Source organism: Ictidomys tridecemlineatus, chromosome 10, assembly GCF_052094955.1.
Source record: "Ictidomys tridecemlineatus isolate mIctTri1 chromosome 10, mIctTri1.hap1, whole genome shotgun sequence".
Taxonomy (NCBI): Eukaryota; Metazoa; Chordata; class Mammalia; order Rodentia; family Sciuridae; genus Ictidomys; species Ictidomys tridecemlineatus.
The window spans coordinates 59,808,142-59,825,801 of record NC_135486.1 but is presented as its reverse complement, the minus strand read 5'-3'; the positions used below and the strand labels follow the sequence as shown (position 1 = coordinate 59,825,801).

Here is a 17,660-nt window from a genome sequence, read left to right as displayed (position 1 = left end):
AGGTGTGCAGGAGGCTAGGCGACGCGTACTTGGATCTCACTGCCCCCTTAGAAGCACTTTGCAGGGGCTGCCGTGTGTGTTCTCTACAGCAGGGGCAGTGCTGCACACTGGGGCCAGGTGCACACTGGGGTTGCCGGGTGGTGTCAGCCCCAGACCTGGCTGCAGTATTCTGGGCCGCACCCCTCCCCATGGGTCACACCCATCCCCATGGGTCACACCCATCTTTGCCCTACCAGCTGTGACAGGGGCCTTGGTCTGGAGGCCGGGTGGCGCCTTCTGTCCTGACACACTGGGGTAACACAAGTGCAGAAGCTTCTGGAGGCAGACAGGGCACATGCTTGGCACTGTGCCAGGCCCCAGAGCTCCGTGGACAAAGGCACTGTCCAGTGCATGCAGGCCTTCCCTGCAGTCTAGCAGATGTCCTCCAGAGGCTTCGGGAAGGCCCCAGAGGGCAAGGCCCCAGCTGGTCTCAGCAAGTGGGTGCCTATGTGACCTGCGTCTCTCCCACCAGAGATCTACTGCTGTGGCCTGCTCAGCTCCCGGAAGAGTGACTGCACGGGACTCCCGCCATCCATGCTGACTAACCCAGCCACACCGCCAGCCCGCGGCCAGCACCAGATCAAGATGAAGGGGAACATGTCCCTGATCTGCTGGTACAACAAGGGGCACTTTCGATTCTTGACCAATGCCTACTCCCCAGTGCAGCAAGGTGAGCCCAGCCATGCGGGTGCTGGGGGCGAGGGCGTGGCTGGCCCTCTGCAGGTCTTGGTGGTGTAGGACAGATGAGGCTGGCCACCAGAGGAATTTCCAGGAAGCAGGCTTATTTATTTCTGCAGTGGTCCAGAGGGTCTGATGCCTAACATCCTTGGGCCCCTGGTCTGGAATGGGTTCGGCTCATGCTCAGTGGGGGCTTACACCAGGCACTGGTCATAGAGCCGTCACTCTTTGTCCTATACTCTTAGGTCAGAGAGAGGTTTCACAAGTTCTTCCAAGAAAACAAGCAATAACTTTTGCACATCGAGCTCTCTGGAGACAGAGCCCATGACACCTTTTGTCAGAAAACCTGGCATTAAGAGGAAGCTTCAGACCACATTGAGCTCTCTACAGAAACCCTGTGAAGTCCTGTTGACACTCTTTGTAAAATCTTGCTGACAAGAAGCTTAATTATGGTGGGGATCCCTGGAGAAGCTTGATTGGGGTGGGTCTTTGTGGTGGGGTACCTGGTGGTGGCAGCAGTGATGTGTGGAGTGCACCCAGATAGCCCTCAGTGGCTCTGCCGCCCATCGTGTGGCCCCAGGATGCAGGGCTGGGCCACGGGCCTAACTGCGGCTGTGGTGTCAGGAGGCGGGCATGGAGGGCGCTTCCTGAGCATGAGCTCAGCCTGGCCAGCTGGGACACGGGTTTCACCCCACTGTGCACAGGACGTGTGGCTAGCCACATCTGTGAGGCATTTACAGGATCATTGTGTCATTGGCATTTGTGACTGCTCGGCCTTCCAGGTGTCCCCTTGGGAGTCTGTCTACCTCTAGCAAGGGCCTCTGCTGGCCAGAGGCTGCATGGTGTCACTGCGAAGCTCCTGGGAAGAGCCTGGGGAAGAGCAGGCCCTTCACAGGAAGGGCACTATGCACCGGTGAGGCGCTCCTCACGTGGTCTATGTGCCATTCATGTCCCTGCCCTCCACTGCACCCTGGGTGGGGACGGTGGTCTGGGGACTCAGCGCAGGGGCTTTGTTCCCTGTGGTACAGGGGCGCAGGAAGCTGCTCCAGGCTGCGTCTGGCATTGGAGGGAGGCACTGGGCTTGGGGTGGAGCCTGGCAGCTGCTTCCACTGTCCCCAAGGGTGCTCAGGAGAGCATGCTCTAGGAGCCTGGGGGCAACCTGGGGAGGGACCCTCTCATCAGACAGAGGGCCTAGTGGGAGCACAGGGGTGTGGGGCAGGAGGAGCCGGTAGGCGACTCTAAGAGTTGGGATGAAATGTTTGTGTGCAGCCTGGTGACAGTTCTCAGCTGTTTTGACATCCAGTCCCTAAGCCTCAACGTGCTGTAGCATACCAAGGTATAGGGCTGCCGCCACTGTGGGCAGGCCAGGCTCCAGGCCCTGAAGGCCCCGAGAAGAAAGGGCAGGTGGGCTAGGTGGCTGGGAGTGGTGTTCTGTCCACACCTTAGGGTACTTTTGTTTAAGGAACAGGAGGTTTTCTTGGTCTACTTAAAAACAATTTTAAAAGTGCCCATCCTCCAGTCCTCCCATGCCCTGTGCAACGTGTCAGTCCCTGAGCCACTCGGGCTGTGTGTGACAGTGAGGTCAGGGGCTTCAGACAGAGCCTTTGGTCCTCTGGTGTTGTGTTCCATGACTAAAACACGCAGGGTCACTCCAGGGGGACTGGGCTGCACGAAATAACCACACAGAGACAAGAGATGCCTTTTTCTTTGGGTCCTGTGGCAGCTCCTCTGACCTTAGGGGTCTGTGGAAAGAGAGAGAGAGAGAGCAGGTGCTGAACCCTTTTATTGGAGAGAAGCCATTCAAATGAGGCAGGGGTCAGGTTTTGGGGATTGAGTCTGGCTTCATGATGTCTGCTGTCAGCAGGTTGACTGACAGCTAGGAAGGCCTCATGCAGGAGCAGAGCAAGAGAAGGGGACATACAAAGGGCATTCCATGGAACATTCTATCCCAAACAGGGCAAAATGGGGTTGAGTGTAGCTCAACTCCAGGGATATGCCCACTCAGAAGACTGGCCTTGCTATCCAAGCGGGGAAAAGACTGAGTCCCGAGTCATGGCACTACTGCGCCAGACCATAGTGGTCTTTCAGATCCCCTGGTGAATCAGGACTGGAAGATGTGGTCACTCGATGTGGCTCCCACACTCTGGGATCATTTCCTCAGGAAGATCTGGAAGCTTGTGTGGGGCCTTCACTCTGGGCTCCCAATGTCCCTCCCAGCTGCTGAGTGCTGGGACAGAAGTGCCTCCCTGGCCCTGATGACAGTGGCCACAGGCTGGACTTGATCACTGGCTGAGCCACAGGGACCCCACAGGGACCCATGTTCTTCCAGCTTCTCTTGCACCTCTTCTTTTTAATCTGCACGGCGCCAGGGCTGCCGGTAAGGCCGCGTGTCTCCACAACTCTCGGCGGCCTGCAGACTCTTCCTATGAATGTTTCTGGTGACAAGTTTGCCTCTTTCTCATTGACCTGAAAGCAGAATCTCTCTCTGCACTTTCCCCTTTGGTTTTTTTATCTCGTGCTCTAAAGGGTTTTTATTTCTCAGAGGCAGACCTGCTGCCAGCTGCCCACCCCGGATGGTGGTCGCCCCCTCTGCTGAGGCGAGCCTCAGAGGCTTTACCTTTGTGCAGGCTGGGGTGGCTGCATGGGGTCATGTGGCCATGGAGCACTGGAGAAGGCCCCCTTCCTGTTCTCTTGGTGGCCCAGATGGGGAGCTGAAGCCTCCCGTGTGCTGAGGCTGCTTCTCAGCCTTCTCGTTCTGGCTTCAGAAGATGCATCTCGGCCCGAGCATTCCAGGAATCCTTTCCTCCTGGCTCTAGGAGCCCTGGACCCTCCCAGCCTCTTGCTTCGTGTCTCCTGCTCCCCATGAGTGTCGGTTCCCATTTGAGACCAAGCTTTATCAAGGCCAGTGAGGGAGCCACATCTGCCAGTCCCTCGGCCCTGGGCAGAGGACATGGGCTCTTGCAGGGCCATGTGGACCTGCAGAGACAGACATGCAGCAGGGAGACAGGGCCATGCTCCCACGTCCTCCCAGGGCTCCCGGTGTCCTTCCTTGAGCACCGGTGCTGGGAGGAGAGCCTAGCCCAGCCATGCGCCTCTTCTCCCCACTGGGCAGGAGCTGCTGGCTCAGTTGGAGCCCATCGTCCCACAGGAACACGCCACTTTCGCTAGGACTTGGTCTGCTCCATGCTGCTGCGATTTCAGTCCTCTGAACTCAGTCCTTAAACAGCCACTAGAAAGGGCCTGTGCCATGACCCCCATGCCGTGACCCTCCGTGCTGTGACCCCCTCATGCCAGGACCTCCTGTGCTGCCGGGAAGCCTGGCGCTGCCAGGAAGCCTGCCTGGAGGCCTGGGTGCGGCTTGGCCACCAGCAGACCTGGGGCGTGGGTAGTCTGGCAGCGTCTTGGGCAGCAAGATGAGGAAGAAGTGGGCCTCGGTGGGTCTCAGGCCTTGCTGGTGGGGCCTGTGATCCTGCGGTGATGTGTCAATAGCCTGGTGTATCCCAGCTGCATCCACACAGGAGAGTGTGGGGGGCGTGTGTGGCCATATCTGAGCAGCAGCGGCCGCCACTCCATCCCTTCTCCAGGCCCTTGGAGTCCTGGGCAGCTCAGTGGTCAGGCCTGAGCTGGAGGGAGCTGGGCATCCTGCCCAGGAGGTTTGTGGCTGGCACTGAGCGCATCCTCCCTGCAGGGGTCATCATCAAGAGGAGGAGTGGGGAGGTGCCCTGCCCCCTGGCCGTGGAGGCCTTCGCTGCTCACCTCAGCTACATCTGCAGATACGACGACAAGTACAGCCGGTGAGTGTGAGGAGCAGCAGCGGGCGAGAGCCTCCTCCACCCGTCAGAGGCCGGCCTGTCCTCCTGCGCCCCTGCACAGGCAGCCTGAGGTCACTGGTGAGGGTGCCCGTTGGGACGCAAGCCAGAGATGGGATGCTCGTGTGTGACACCTTGAGTGTCCCGAGATCCAGAAAGGGCAGCTGCTGGGCCTGCATATGGTCTTTAGCCCCAGGGTGGACCTACAACCCAGAATAGGCTCGACTGGCCAGGCTGGTGGTGGACATCTGCTGAGCCCTCCTGGGGCAGCTCCCATCTTCGTGGCCTTGTTCTCCAACCCTGCCATCTGAGGAGTCTGCCCACCCCCACAGTCCTCAGAAGGACTGTGGCTCCCAGGCTGCACACCTGGCGCTAGGCTGTGCTCCTCGCCTGTGTGTGATGTTGACGTTCGTCCAGCCGAGGCTGCCTGCCCAACACCAGGCTCAGATACCTCAGAACCAGGTGCAGAAACCTCAGAACCAGGCCAGTCCTGGGCTGCAGGGAGCTGGGCACTCTGCACAGGAGATTGTGGCCAGCATCTTAAGCGCATCTTCCCTGCGCTCTCACAGGTGGAACACACAGGACAGCAGGGTGGGAGCAGAGGTGGCTGGGAGGAGTCGTGTCCTCAGGGTGAGCCCAGGGCCAGTGGCTTCCCTGAGGGCAGCAAGGTGGGGCCTGCTGGTGTGGGCAGCGGCTGGCTGCAGGCACTAGTGTCCTGTGGAGTGGCAGCGGGCCGGCCGGGCTTGGGGCTCGGCGCCTGGCCCCACTCAGCCTGCTCGCTCTCTGCCTCAGGTACTTCATCTCCCACAAGCCCAGCAAGACCTGGCAGCAGGTGTTCTGGTTTGCCATCAGCATCGCCGTCAACAACGCCTACATCCTGTACAAGATGTCCGACGCCTACCACGTGAAGAGGTACAGCCGGGCGCAGTTTGGAGAGAGACTGGTGAGGGAGCTGCTGGGCCTGGAGGACATGTCGCCCGCCCACTGAGGCCAGCCCCAGGCATGGCAGGAGGAGGGGAGCCTGCCCTTCAGGGACCCTGGTGAGGTTAGCATCCAGAGAGGCGCGAGTCCCCCCAGGGTGGCGCCACAATCTTGGCTGTCCTGTCCTCCTGATGCCCTGGAGCCTGTGAGGCTGTGTGCACAGTGCCTGTTGCTCGTGGGCTGATCAGGAGCCTGACAGGCAGAGAGGACAGTGGCAACAGCAAGCACGGGCATCGGCCTGGTCAGTACGGGAGCCTAGTCGAGGCCTGAGCAGGTGGGCATCCCAGCGTCTGCCTTCTGTGAGCAGCGTGATGCCACCAGACGCAGAGCAGGGTGGTGTTGCTGCCCAGGCCCCGTGGGGCTGGGCCACGGTGCCCCCAGAGGCTGCAGCCGAGCGTGATGCTGTTTTTATTTAAATCTCTCTTCAGGTTATTTTCTTACTGTTGCTTAAGGTCTACTGTAAAGGGGTGCCCTTCGTTCCCATGCACCCCCTTGCATGATCAGTTCTGTGTCTGTGCCCGTGACAGGCGGGAAGGCCGCTGGCTCCCAGGACACTGGCTGCAGGCCAACAAGGGTCAGGCAGCCTGTGGCTGCAGAGTCTGTCACCGTCACTGACAGAATTACTTATTCTGTAAAGAAGTGTAATGCCAGTGAGGCAAATGCCCTGCTGTGGATCCTTGCTTGCCACGCGGATCCTTGCTGGCTGCCCTTCCTCCTGGTCATGATGTTCGCTGCTCTGGTGATCCCTGACTGGGACCATGGGGACAAGCTGGGTGGGGCGTGATTTGACACAGGGCTGCCTTCCTGGCCATGCTCAAGATCTGGGGCTTCTCCAGGGTGGCCTCACCCGGGGACAGGTGGCCCTCTATCCAGCAGAGCTTTTCAGGCTGGGGACACTCCGCCTCCTTCACCCAGGTGAGCAGGCGTGCCCCAGCATGCTCTAAGCCCACGTCACCTCTGCACCCTAGTTGCGGTGGCCACCTCACCTGTGGTTTGAATTCGATGCCACGGACCGTAGGCCAAATCCTAGACCATCTCCGACACCTCTGCCTGCCCTTGGGGTGGACTGGAAGCACTTTTACCACGTGGAGAAATATATTTTTAATCTGTGTTGCTTTTCTACGGGGCCCACTGTTTCGAGTTGACGTGTTTCCGACACTTAGGGAGACGGATGAAAGCGATGAATTTCCTTTTCTGTCCAAACAAGTAAAAAAAAAAAATAAAGTCTATTTAGATGTTGATTCTTTGTAAATACATGGATTTGTTTCAAAGGTCAGGATACACAGCTTGCCCACTGTATGGACTGGCCTGTGTCCTGGTATCCTGGACCCCTGAGCAGCTCATGGATGAAATCCAGCTGAGTTTCAACTGCTACAGATGTCTGTGGCCCCTAAGTGCAGGGGTCCCTCGCCTGATGTCCCACTACCTGTGATCAAGCACCATCCCAAGGCACTAGGTAGAAAATTCCATGAAGATCAGTTCCTGAGCTCTAGACCATCGCTGGGCAGCTGCTGCGTCTTGCCAGCCCCAACTGTGTCCAGCATGAATGCACTCACCACAGGGGCACAGGGACTGTGCCACGTGCTACCAGGTATCCACTGGGGTCCTGGAGCATAGCACTGGATGAGGGGCCAGTGGCCGTGGCCTACAGTGGTCTGGTGTGGGCAGGTCCTGTGTCTGTTCCTCCTGAGACCCACAGAGGTAGGTTTCCAGACTCTCGTCCAGACCTGCTTTCTGACCTCACCTAGCACCTCCCTGGGGACCCTGTCAGAAAGAGCATGTGCCCCTCTAGTGTAAGCAGAGGCTCTGGGTCGGAGGATGGCCTGCCTGGCTACTGCCTATCCTCTCCTTGGGGAGACCTCAACTCCCCAGGGGATGAAGCTGAGTCCTGACTCAGCTCCTGGCAGATTGCACACCAGGAGCACAGGACCCTCCAGGGACCCCGCCTCAGGACCCCCTTCCCTCCTCAGGGGAGGTGGGACACCAGGGTCTCAGGGACCCTGCCCCAGGCCCTCTTTCCCTCCTCAGGGGAAGTGGGACACCAGGAGCCCAAGACCCTCCAGGGACCCTGCCCCAGGCCCCCCTTCCCTCCTCAGGAGAGGTGCAACACCAGGAGCTCAGGACCCTCCAGGGACCCCGCCCCCAGACCCCCCTTCCCTCTTCAGGGGAGGTGGGACACCAGAAGCACAGGACCTTCCAGGGACCCTGCCCTAGGCCCCCTTCCCTCCTCAGGGGAGGTGGGACACCAGGAGAGCAGGGACCATCCAGGGACCCTGCCCTAGGCCCGCATTCCCTCCTCAGGGGAGGTGGGACACCAGGAGCCCAGGACCCTCCAGGGACCCTGCCCTAGGCCCCCTTCCCTCCTCAGGGGAGGTGGGACACCAGGAGCACAGGGACCTTCAGGGACCCCGCCCCCAGGCCCCCTTTCCCCCTCAGGGGAGGTGGGACATCAGGAGCCCAGGACCCTCCAGGAACTTCGCCCCAGGCCCGAATTCCCTCCTCAGGGGAGGTGGGACTCTAGGAGCACAGGACTCTCCAGTGACCCTGCCCCAGGCCCCCTTCCCTCCTTAGGGGAGGGTCCCACTAACTAAGGGCCAGGCCAGGACTTGGACAGCGCTCCTCTGGGGCTCCCACCTGCACTGCTGCTTCTTTTCCCCAGGTTGCCCTCCAAAGCCCAGCTGATACCCTTGGGAAACATCCACCTCCCTGGGCTGTGCATCTCAGCACATCTGGGCTCTCATGCTGGCCACTCTGGCCACAGACCTCACAAACTTGGTGTGCTTGAGCCGCGTGCGGAGCGTGGCTCCTGCCGGCTGTGATGCAGCCAGGCACCTCACTGTGTGGCTGTTGCTCCAGCCAGGTTGGTCACAACCAGGTTGGGTTGGTCTCAACTCTGAGGTGCCGTCGAGGACGTTGCTGTGGCCTCTTGTGGTCCTTTGTGGTAGCAATGTGGGGAAGGGTACCCAAGGGAAGCACCGGGGTCTGAGATGGCCACACCTGGGAATCCTCAGGGCTCTTGGCAAATGAAGGGGCAGGCGGGGTGGGCGAGGGGTGAGGGCCAGGGGGACACTGATGCAGGAGCCAACGCCCTTGCTGGGAGCACCGCTGTGGCCACAGCTGTCCTCTCAGCCCAGGAAGAGTCCTCAGAGGTAAGACTGTGTAGCCATCTTCTGTGACCCAAGGATTCCTGTGTAAAGTGAGGTGGCTGACCTCTTCCCCAGGCTGCCCCCCTCCTTGTGGGGAACAGGGGTTGGGACACGTGCTTCTCTGCCTTAGCAAGACATGAGGTGCTCTAGGCCCTCCTGTGAGCCAAGACTGCCCCACCCACTGTCCTCTGCACAGTTGCCTTCACCTCCTGGAGGACCCTCCCTGCTCCCCACATCCCCAGACCTTCCCTCTGGGCACCCTCCCTCCCACACACCACAGCAACTTTTACCGAAGGCAGGTGCTCAAGCCTGGGGACCTTCCCCTATACAGCAGAATCCAGTGTCTCACGTGGCCAAAGCACTAACAGCAAAGCCACATGTGGGACTGGCTGAGCCAGGCCCTGCCTCTGGATAGACACTTCAGGGAGCTGCCGTGGGACCCACATGGCCCGGAAAGTGGGGGTGAGGTTTCCTGGACAAGGATGTGTGCTGGAGGGAACCCATGACACTGCTGGTGAACATCTGCCACTAGGGTCACGGGGCAGGAGCCCAGTAATCCTGCCTGGAGGTTGCAGGGAGGGAAGGCAGGGTCCACACTTCTGCCTACAGGAGAGATGTCAGGATAGGCAGGTTCTGGCCTCGGGAGGCAGAGGTGACCGACAGCACTGCTGGCCAGGAGGTCGTGGCTTCGGGGCGGCATCCCTCTCCACCAGCCCCCCAAAAGGACTAGAAAGACACATTCCGTCTCCAGAACCCCACTGGTCGCCTACCCCTGGCTATGTCCATCCAGGTGTGTCTAGGGGAGCCCAAGAGGAGGCAAGCCCTGGCCACAGCAGGAACCAAACAAGGTAACCATGCTCCAGGAGCAACAGTGGGGCTGAGGGGGCAGGGTGGGCCGGGCAGCATTCCTGCGGAGTTGGAACAAGTGAGCGCCCCTTAGGGCTGCTCAGATGCAAGGCCAAGTGCTCAGCTGCAGCAGTAGCCCCTGCCTAGGCCAGCAGTTCCTCCCTCACCTGGAAAACCCACTGGCCACAGGGCCCCCCTGCTGCTGGCCGAGAGCCTGGGAGTCACCTAAGTGGCAGAAGGCAGCTGGGGGGCAAGGTGCAGCCGGACCTTGGAGGGCTCAACTTCTCCGCCTGCAGGCACCACAGGCCACAGAGGCAGCAGGACAGCCTGCCACATAGGCATTCACAGCTGGCCTCACCTGTAGCGCTTCCCAATCAATGCTGCCCCTCCTTGGAGAGAGGCCTTGCCCAGCCTGGCCAGCAGAGGGCAGCCATGCATGTCTCCAGCTGCTGTCAAGATGGAGACAGGGAGGCAGGTAGGGCCCGGCTGAGGGTCCCAGGGCAAGCCATCGAGCCATGGGGCCAGCGGCAGGGCTGTGGAAAGGGGCTGCAGAACTCCATACTCGTCTTGGGGCACCTCTGTGGACATTCCCCAGTGGTTGCTGCCCCAGAAACACACATCTGGCAGTGGAGAGGAACACATGACCAGCCAGGAGGGTGGGCATGCCACTGGGAAGTGGGTGGCAACACGGCAAGTCAGTCCAGGGATGCATGGGAGCAAGTAGGGAGGAGCCGGCCAGCAGCCAGGGCACGGCAGGCTGGCCCGCCCTGCTGTGACGCAGAGCAACAGTGCTCCAGCCCATGCAGGATCTGAGTCTGCAGTCAGGTTGTGGTCGTCACCACCTCCTGAGGGTGCCCACACCACCCTCTGTCCACAGGAAGGGTGGTGTCAGACAGGTGGCTGGTGAGCGCCCCTCAGGGCTGCTCCAATGCAAGATCAAGTGCTCAGCGGCAGCAGCAGCCCCTGCCCAGGCCAGCAGTCACTCCCTCACCTGGAAAACCCACCAGCCACAGAGCCCCCTGCTGCTGGCTGAGAGCCTGGGAGTTACCTAAGTGGCAGAAAGCAGCTGGGGGGCAAGGTGCAGCTGGACCTCGGAGGGCTCACCTCCTCTGCCTGCAGGCACTGCGGGCTACAGAGGCAGCAGAACAGCCTGTCACACAGGTGTTCCCCACATGGACCCTCACTGCCTCCAACAAGAGATGCCAGGGAGCTCAGGATGGGGTCACGAAGGGCTGAGCGCCTGAAGGGGTGTGCAGGGCCCCCCACAATTGACCTGTGCAAAAACATAGCCTGTAAGTGTCCTATTCAGGTGTGTGTGTCTATGTAGAGGGATTCAAGGAGGCCCGCAGAAGGTTCCAGTGCTCTCCTGCAATTGAAGGAGTAGGGCAGACCCACGGCCACATACCCAGGACGTCATGGTGCATGCGCGAGCTCCAGCAATCACGGAAGCATGGAGTCCGGGCTCCTGGTCTCCTGAGGAAGACCTGCTTTTTCAGAGGTCACAGGGAGGCACTGGCAAGCACCCATAGCAGTGTTCTCCAGGCCGTGCGTGGGGTGGAGGGGACCCTGTCGTCAGGGTCCACCCCTGGAGCCCACCATGGGACCACTGAGCCTCCCTCTGCTGGCCACTACACTTAGGTGCTCCAGGAACTAGGCCCCTTGGCTCGGCCTCTACCTGCCCAGCCCCCTCTGGGTGGGCTGTCCACAGCCTGCCAGAGTGCACCCTGACTCATCCTACAAGCACAACACACCTCAGCAAGCCCAGTCTCAGCCCCACAGCATCCAAGTCCCACATCTCCAAAACTAGCACCTCTCCCCAAGCTCCCTTGTGTCCATGGGGGTAGCAGGCAGTCTGCCAGCCACCTCCCCAGGGGGCCCTCCACTTGCCCCTTCCGCTCAGGGTTCCTCCCTGCTGGAGGTGGGCCCTAGTTTGCTGATTCTGCCCGAGACCAGGTCCTTCCCTCCCTTCAGCCTCTTAGAGGCCTTGCACACACCGAGGGAGTTCGGAAGCAGCAGGCAGCTTGTGCCCTGTGTATCCAGAGCTGGGTCCAGGCCAAGTTGACTCCAAGATGGTTGCTCCATGGATAAGCTAACATTCCCAGCAGTCAGACACATCCCAGCCCTCTGGGTGAGGAGGTGCATTTGGGAGGCCCTTGCCTTTCTTCTGGGGACCCGATAGTCTGCCCATTTTACCTCCCAGGCAGCTCATCGTAAAGAGGAGGTGGCCAGCCACCTCGGGCCACATCAACCAGTGCTCCACGCAGGAGCCTCCCAGAAGCCCCTTCGGCTTGGCTTCCACATGCCCAGGCCCCCGCCAGCTGCTCTTCCCAGTGATGTCCGTCAAGTGCCTGCTTGAGCCTCAAGGGTGATCTGTTCTTCCTCAGAGTCAGTGTTAGAGCTCAGGAGCAGTGTCACAGCAGCTGGATCCTGAGCAGTCTCCTGGCTGTGCCCCAAGGACACCTGTCTCTGGCATTGTCTTGGCCCTTTCACTTGACATTGTAGCAGAAGGAAGACAAAACCACTCATGTTAGTCAGGGTTCAGCAGAGACTGACCCACAGATAAATAGTGGGGACAGGAGAACTGGTCACCTGACTTTGGAGGCCCAGTCTGTAAGTCAGAGACCCCAGGATGCTGGCTGTGGCTCTGTCCAAGTCCAAAGGCCTGGGAACTGGGCTGCTGGTAAGTCCTGGCATCCAGAGGTCAGAGGCCTAGAGTTCTGATGTTCAGGGGCAAGAGAGTGAGTAGCCCTCAGCTCCAGGAAAGGATATGGTCTTTTGTCCTCCCAGGGGTCCTGGTACACTGGATGGTGCTGCCCACACATCCCCTTCACCATGCTACCCAATAGACCAGCCTCCTTGGGACACAGCTTGGACACTGTTCTAGGCAACCCTGGGCCTCCCAGTGACATCCACAACTAACCAACACGTCACTGAAGCTCCAGGAAGCCACACTCACCTGTGGTGAGGGCAAACTTGGGTCCAGGTGCTTCCAGGGCAATGATGACCCTATACCATGGCCCTCTGATGCCTGGCATCCCTGCTACTATGAACGTGGCCGACACTTTGGGAGTTGTCCTTGATGAAACCATCATGGGCATTTTTTAAAAAGTATTTTTAGTTGTAGACGGGCACCATATCTTTAACTCTTCATGTGGTGCTGGGGAGGGAGCCCAATACCTCTCACATGCTAGGCACACGCTCTGCCACTGAGCCCAGCCCAGCCATGGCATCCTTGTCACATTAATTACTCTGCAGGTGTTTCAAAGTGTCATGTAAGTGCATAGTTCTTGCAGCTGAGGTGGCAGCCTGGGCATGCACGGCAAAGGGGACGATGGTATCTTGGTATGACTGGTGGTCTTCGTAAACTCAGGCAGTGTCTTATTCACTTGCAGCCTCCTTAAGGACAGGCTGAGCCACCAGCAGACCTCAAGAGAAGTCCCTGAGCAGGGCAAGGGCCCCACGGCCCTGGCATTGTGGGAAGTACACTTCTGGCTGCTCATCAGTGCTGCTGGAGTCCTCCCAGTGATGGCAAGTGGGGCCGGCCTATGTGGTGGAGAGCAGTCACCCCTCCCCTGTCCTCCTGGCCAAAAGAACCCAGTCCCTGGCAGGGACCACATGGAAGTTGTGGCTTCTCAGCTTCCCAAGTATCTGAGCCCCAGGACCTGGGAAGCCTCAGGTGTGATGGTCAGCACTGGGAAAGTACAGGAGGTGGCCCACTTTCAGGAGTGCCCCTGCTCCTGTGCCATGGTGGGAGGGGTCACAGGGCCAGGCAGGAAGCATGCTTCAGGTGTCTCGCCCCTGGAATCCTGTTGTCTTCAGATCTTGTCGTCTGAGAGAATGGACGTCTCTCACTTGAGCTATGGCTGGGGGCTTTCTTGGCAAGCAGAACTGAAGGCTCAGACAGAAGCCCCAGCGCTGAAAGTCAACGCCCAGGAACTACCTCAGCCACTGCTGGATTGTGTATCATGCCACTGACGGAGACCCTCAGGGTCTTGACATGACCTTCTGCAAACCAGTGCCTTTCTGAAACTCAGTCTTCACTCTGAGTGGGACTCGCCCTGTAGGGACGCTGCACAGAGCTGCTGGGACTGCAGTTAAAGGCTTACATCCAACTCTCCTACAGGGCCTTTTTGAGCAGGTGAGGACTAGGGGTGCTTTGCCGCAGCCTCCAACTCTAGCACCCTAGCCTGGATGCTCAAGTAGCAGATTCCTCTTTCCTTCTGGACCTGAGGGATGCAAGATCTTTAGAAACATGACACGTACAATACTGTTGAATATACATACATGGAGTGAGTATTTGACATCATCACCGTGACAAGTACCCAGAGAACCCACCACCTCCCAGAAGGGCCACCTGCTGGGGAGCAAGCTGGGACAGACACACTGATCAGGAAGAATTGTCTTTTTAAGGCACGTCCATAGACAGGAGATGGAGATTTTATTTTTCTGGTTCATTATTTTCTGAAATGCGAAGTCAATAGCAAATAGCTGAGTTTGGCTAGAAGTAGATCTGGCCTATGGTCCAGGCACCAGCTCCCACTGCTCCCTGCCCACAGTCCCAGAACCCACTGTTCCTGGGCTCCCCAGTGCCTCCTCTGACCCCCTCCTGCCCTGCCTCTCCTGTCCCATCAGATGGCTTTCTCTGTGTCCCAAGGGTGGGTGCCCATGTGCACAGCACCACCGCCTGTCCACGCAGCAGGCTGCTGAGTGGCTCTGGGCCCACAGCCTCCGGGTCCCATGCATAATGCACAGCCTCTTGTACTGCCTGAGCAGGACATGCACGCAGTCACGGAGGGCCTAGAGCATACCCCAGACACAGTGAAGGCTTCTGTCCCTTGGGCGGGAGCAGGGCCAACATCTGGTCTCCACAGTGGGAAGAAAGACACATTGTGTGCATGACAGGCATCCCTCCAGGGTCCCCCACACCTTCAACCCAGCTGCTAAACAAGTGGCCAGCCTCGGGTGCCCCGAAGAGCCTGTGGGGTGCACTCAGCCCAAGCAGCTTGAAGACACCCAGGGAACCTTGGTGGGGCCCCAGCTGGCTGCCACCCTGTGGGCACTCAGCACCAGGCCCCAGGTGCACCCCACAGAGGCCTGAGCAGCTGGGTCCCAGGAGCAGGTGGCTCAACAGCAGAAGGGCACAGCAGCTAATGCTGGGTGTGCGACTATGATAGCAAAAGCCACAGCACTGCCCTCACACCACATACGTGCCCTGGCAAGGCCAGAGATGGCGACGCCACAGACAGCGGTATCTATAAAGTATCTTCTCTTTATTTAAGTTAAACAATCTCAAGGATGGTTTCCATCTATAAAATGGACAAAGTACAAGCTCTGTACAGCAGTTCTTTTTAAAAATCAACTGGAAAAAAATTACCAAACTATATTCTGAATTTGCAAAACAGACTCACAGACACCATCGCTTCAGCATGGCACAAGGACCACCGCAGCGGAGACGCCGCCTCGCCCTTCCTAAGGGCGGGGGTGGGGGGGTGGGGGGGTGGGGGGGGGATGGGGGTGGTGGATAAAGAGGAGTGGGAAGAGGGCGCGCCCAGGAAGTCACTTTGGCACACTGCGTCATGTAAACACGGCTCCTCTGGAGGGCCGGCTCAGCCGCCTCTGCTCCTAGTGGCCCAGATGGGCCAGGCAGCATGGTGCACAGGTGATCAGCATGGCGTGGGTGCAGGCATCTCTGACAAACCCAATCTATCCCACATCCATGGCCTGTCCTCTGACCAAAGGGGCTGCAGCAACAGGGTGAGAGCAGAACCTGGTGAGGAAGGCGGTGCCGGGCAGGCTGGGTCCTGGACTCTGCTGGGGTTCTGCTCAGCAGCCTCACATCTGCGCCTAGGAACGGCTCCCCTCAGCCCTACACCAAAGGATTGAGAGGTGCAGAGTCACCTGGCACATGGACACCATCTACCTGGAGGGAAGGAGACGCAGCAGCCACTTGGCCCAGCCCTCATGAAGCCTGGGCACCGTGCACACTGCAGGCTCCTGAGGCGGCGCCCAGCAGGGCTTCCTTTCCTACAGCTCGGGTGTGCACTGGCAGCCTTTAGCACCTCAGCTCTCGGCCTCCACGGGCCCCAGAGGGGCCTGATATGTGCACATGAGGCAAAAGGAGCCAAGGTACCCGTGTGGGAGGGCAGGGGAGACAGGCAGTGGCCATACCCACAGGGGACGGGCTGTCAAAACTGGGGCACAGGAGGCAGCGGGGCTCCAGGCAGTGTTTCTGAGTGAGAGGCAGAGGCCCGGTGTTCTCCCCTCCCCACTATGGCACCAGCCTTGGAGACCGCACAGGACACAAGCCCCTGCCACTTACCCAAGCCTCCCAAGTGTGTAGCGTGGCTTGGTTTTGAGTCCACCCAACCCCACCCAAGGGCCCGAGGCAGCCATGCTGCGGGGAACGTGTGGGGCACTGGGTGCAGCGGGCACACCAGGGCTCCAGGTTCATCTGCAGGCTGAGGGTGCAGCTCAGGAAGCCCTGAGGCCTCGAGTCAGTAGGAACCCAGAGCTGGTGCACAGAGCTGTCCAGCGTCTCTGACCTGCCTGCCATGTGGAGGGGATACTGCTGGCTCACACTGGGAGACACGGAATTGGGCTGTTTTTCCCCTTAAAGAAAAAAAAAATTTAATTAAAAAAACCCAAAGCATACTTGCCAAAATAAGTAACCTGTCCAGATTCACAGACACCGACAGATGAAAAGCAGGTTCCCAACACGCTGAGTCCCCAACTGGAGGCCACCCGAGGGGCCCTAGGATAGGAACTGGGAGCTCCGTGGGCCACCAGAGCACCTATGAGCTGATGAAGTTCCAGGGGACAAAGGCGGCCACCTGCTCCTTCCAGGAGCGTCGGCCCTCCTGTGGGTGACCAGATGACGACCCAGGGAGACTACAGGGAGCCGGCCGCACACTCTTTCTCATGTATGTTATATTTAGTGTCCCACCACGGAAAGTTCATGTTCAGATACAGCAAGCACGTCAGTGAAGAAGGGAGGCGGGGTGGGCACGGCCACAAAGCCTGCCGCTGGAGTCGGCTCTGCGGACACCATGCGGCCGGTGGGACAGGTGCCAATGCAGAGTCCTCCCCGCGCATTGCACCCTCCCTTCCTGTCCTCAGAGAGCACACCAATCAACTGCTCCTCCTGTCCTCAGCCTCAGCTGTTTTCCTCAGCTGCCCAGCAAGTGGGGAGCACGTTGGGCGGGAGTGGGCGGCTGGCCCCGGGGGACACAGCTCTCCTTTCCTGCTGCCACGTGGGCACGGCCCACACCTTGCTGGGTCCTCCGACTTTCAGACCATGATGGAATACTGAGGTATATAGTTTCGTGGAAAGTTTAAGAAACATAATCAATAATGTGATCACCAAACTTGGCCGGTGGTGCAGGAGGCAGGATGGCAGCGCTGGCCCTACGGCTGCAGGTTGAGCGAGAACTTCCACTGCTGCGAGAGGGCCGGGCCGCACACCTCCACGCTCAGGCCCCCGTTCTTGGCTGTGCGGCTGTCCAGGCACAGATTGCTGCCTACGTGCCGTAGCTTGGAATTGCCCTCGATCTGCTCCCACTTCTGCAAGAGAAGAGCATGAGAAGGCGTGAGCACAGCAGCCCAGAGGTCTTCCAGTGGCAACCCTCAAGGGTAACCCCCGTGGGCAAACGGGCTCCCTCCCTGGCCTCAAGGACCAGAGGTGCCTGTGCTGGTGAGGGTGGCAGGCAATACACCTCCGCCCTGCTGAAACCCACAGCTTGACCAGTGGCCCATCTTCCCCTTGCCTTCCTGAGGCCCCAGCATCAAAACAACACTTGAACACAGGGATTGGCCAGTGTCCAGTGAGGCCACAGGCACCTAGCTGTGGAGCCCCTGCTAAAGACCTACTCAGGCCAACTAGCAGTCAGGAGACCTGGTGAGGAAGGACACGGGTACAGGTAGCCATCCCACCTTGCGCCTTTTTGCCCTCTGTGGAGCTCCAGGCTTGCCCCAGGGCACAGGGAGCCACCAGGGTACTCGGGCTCACAACAGGCCTCCACACTACAGCCAGGTGGCCTGCAACCCACAGCAGAAGCCAGGGTCTATGAGAGTCTGCAGGGCATCTGAGGATCAGCCTGGCCTGCTGCTGAGCCAGTGCCAGAAACAGCCCCGTTTAAAAATCTCTGCAGTTCTGACTCTACTC

General features: G+C 59.4%; 2 protein-coding genes across 2 annotated transcripts in view; one reads left to right on the top strand and one right to left on the bottom strand.

Moving 5' to 3' along the window:
* Nucleotides 1–6,748, top strand: part of Pgbd5 (piggyBac transposable element derived 5) — a 50,384-nt gene extending 43,636 nt beyond the window's left edge. The window contains exons 5-7 of the mRNA XM_078023025.1: nucleotides 512–709; nucleotides 4,406–4,511; nucleotides 5,319–6,748. Of these exons, the coding sequence (XP_077879151.1) occupies nucleotides 512–709; nucleotides 4,406–4,511; nucleotides 5,319–5,514 (500 nt within the window). The 3' untranslated portion in view covers nucleotides 5,515–6,748. The remainder of the gene's footprint in view (nucleotides 1–511; nucleotides 710–4,405; nucleotides 4,512–5,318) is intronic.
* Nucleotides 6,749–14,748: 8,000 nt separating this feature from the next.
* The window catches only part of Galnt2 (polypeptide N-acetylgalactosaminyltransferase 2), a 95,432-nt gene continuing 92,520 nt past the window's right edge, over nucleotides 14,749–17,660 (bottom strand). The window contains exon 16 of the mRNA XM_005320383.3: nucleotides 14,749–17,059. Within this exon, the coding sequence (XP_005320440.1) occupies nucleotides 16,904–17,059 (156 nt within the window). The 3' untranslated portion in view covers nucleotides 14,749–16,903. The remainder of the gene's footprint in view (nucleotides 17,060–17,660) is intronic.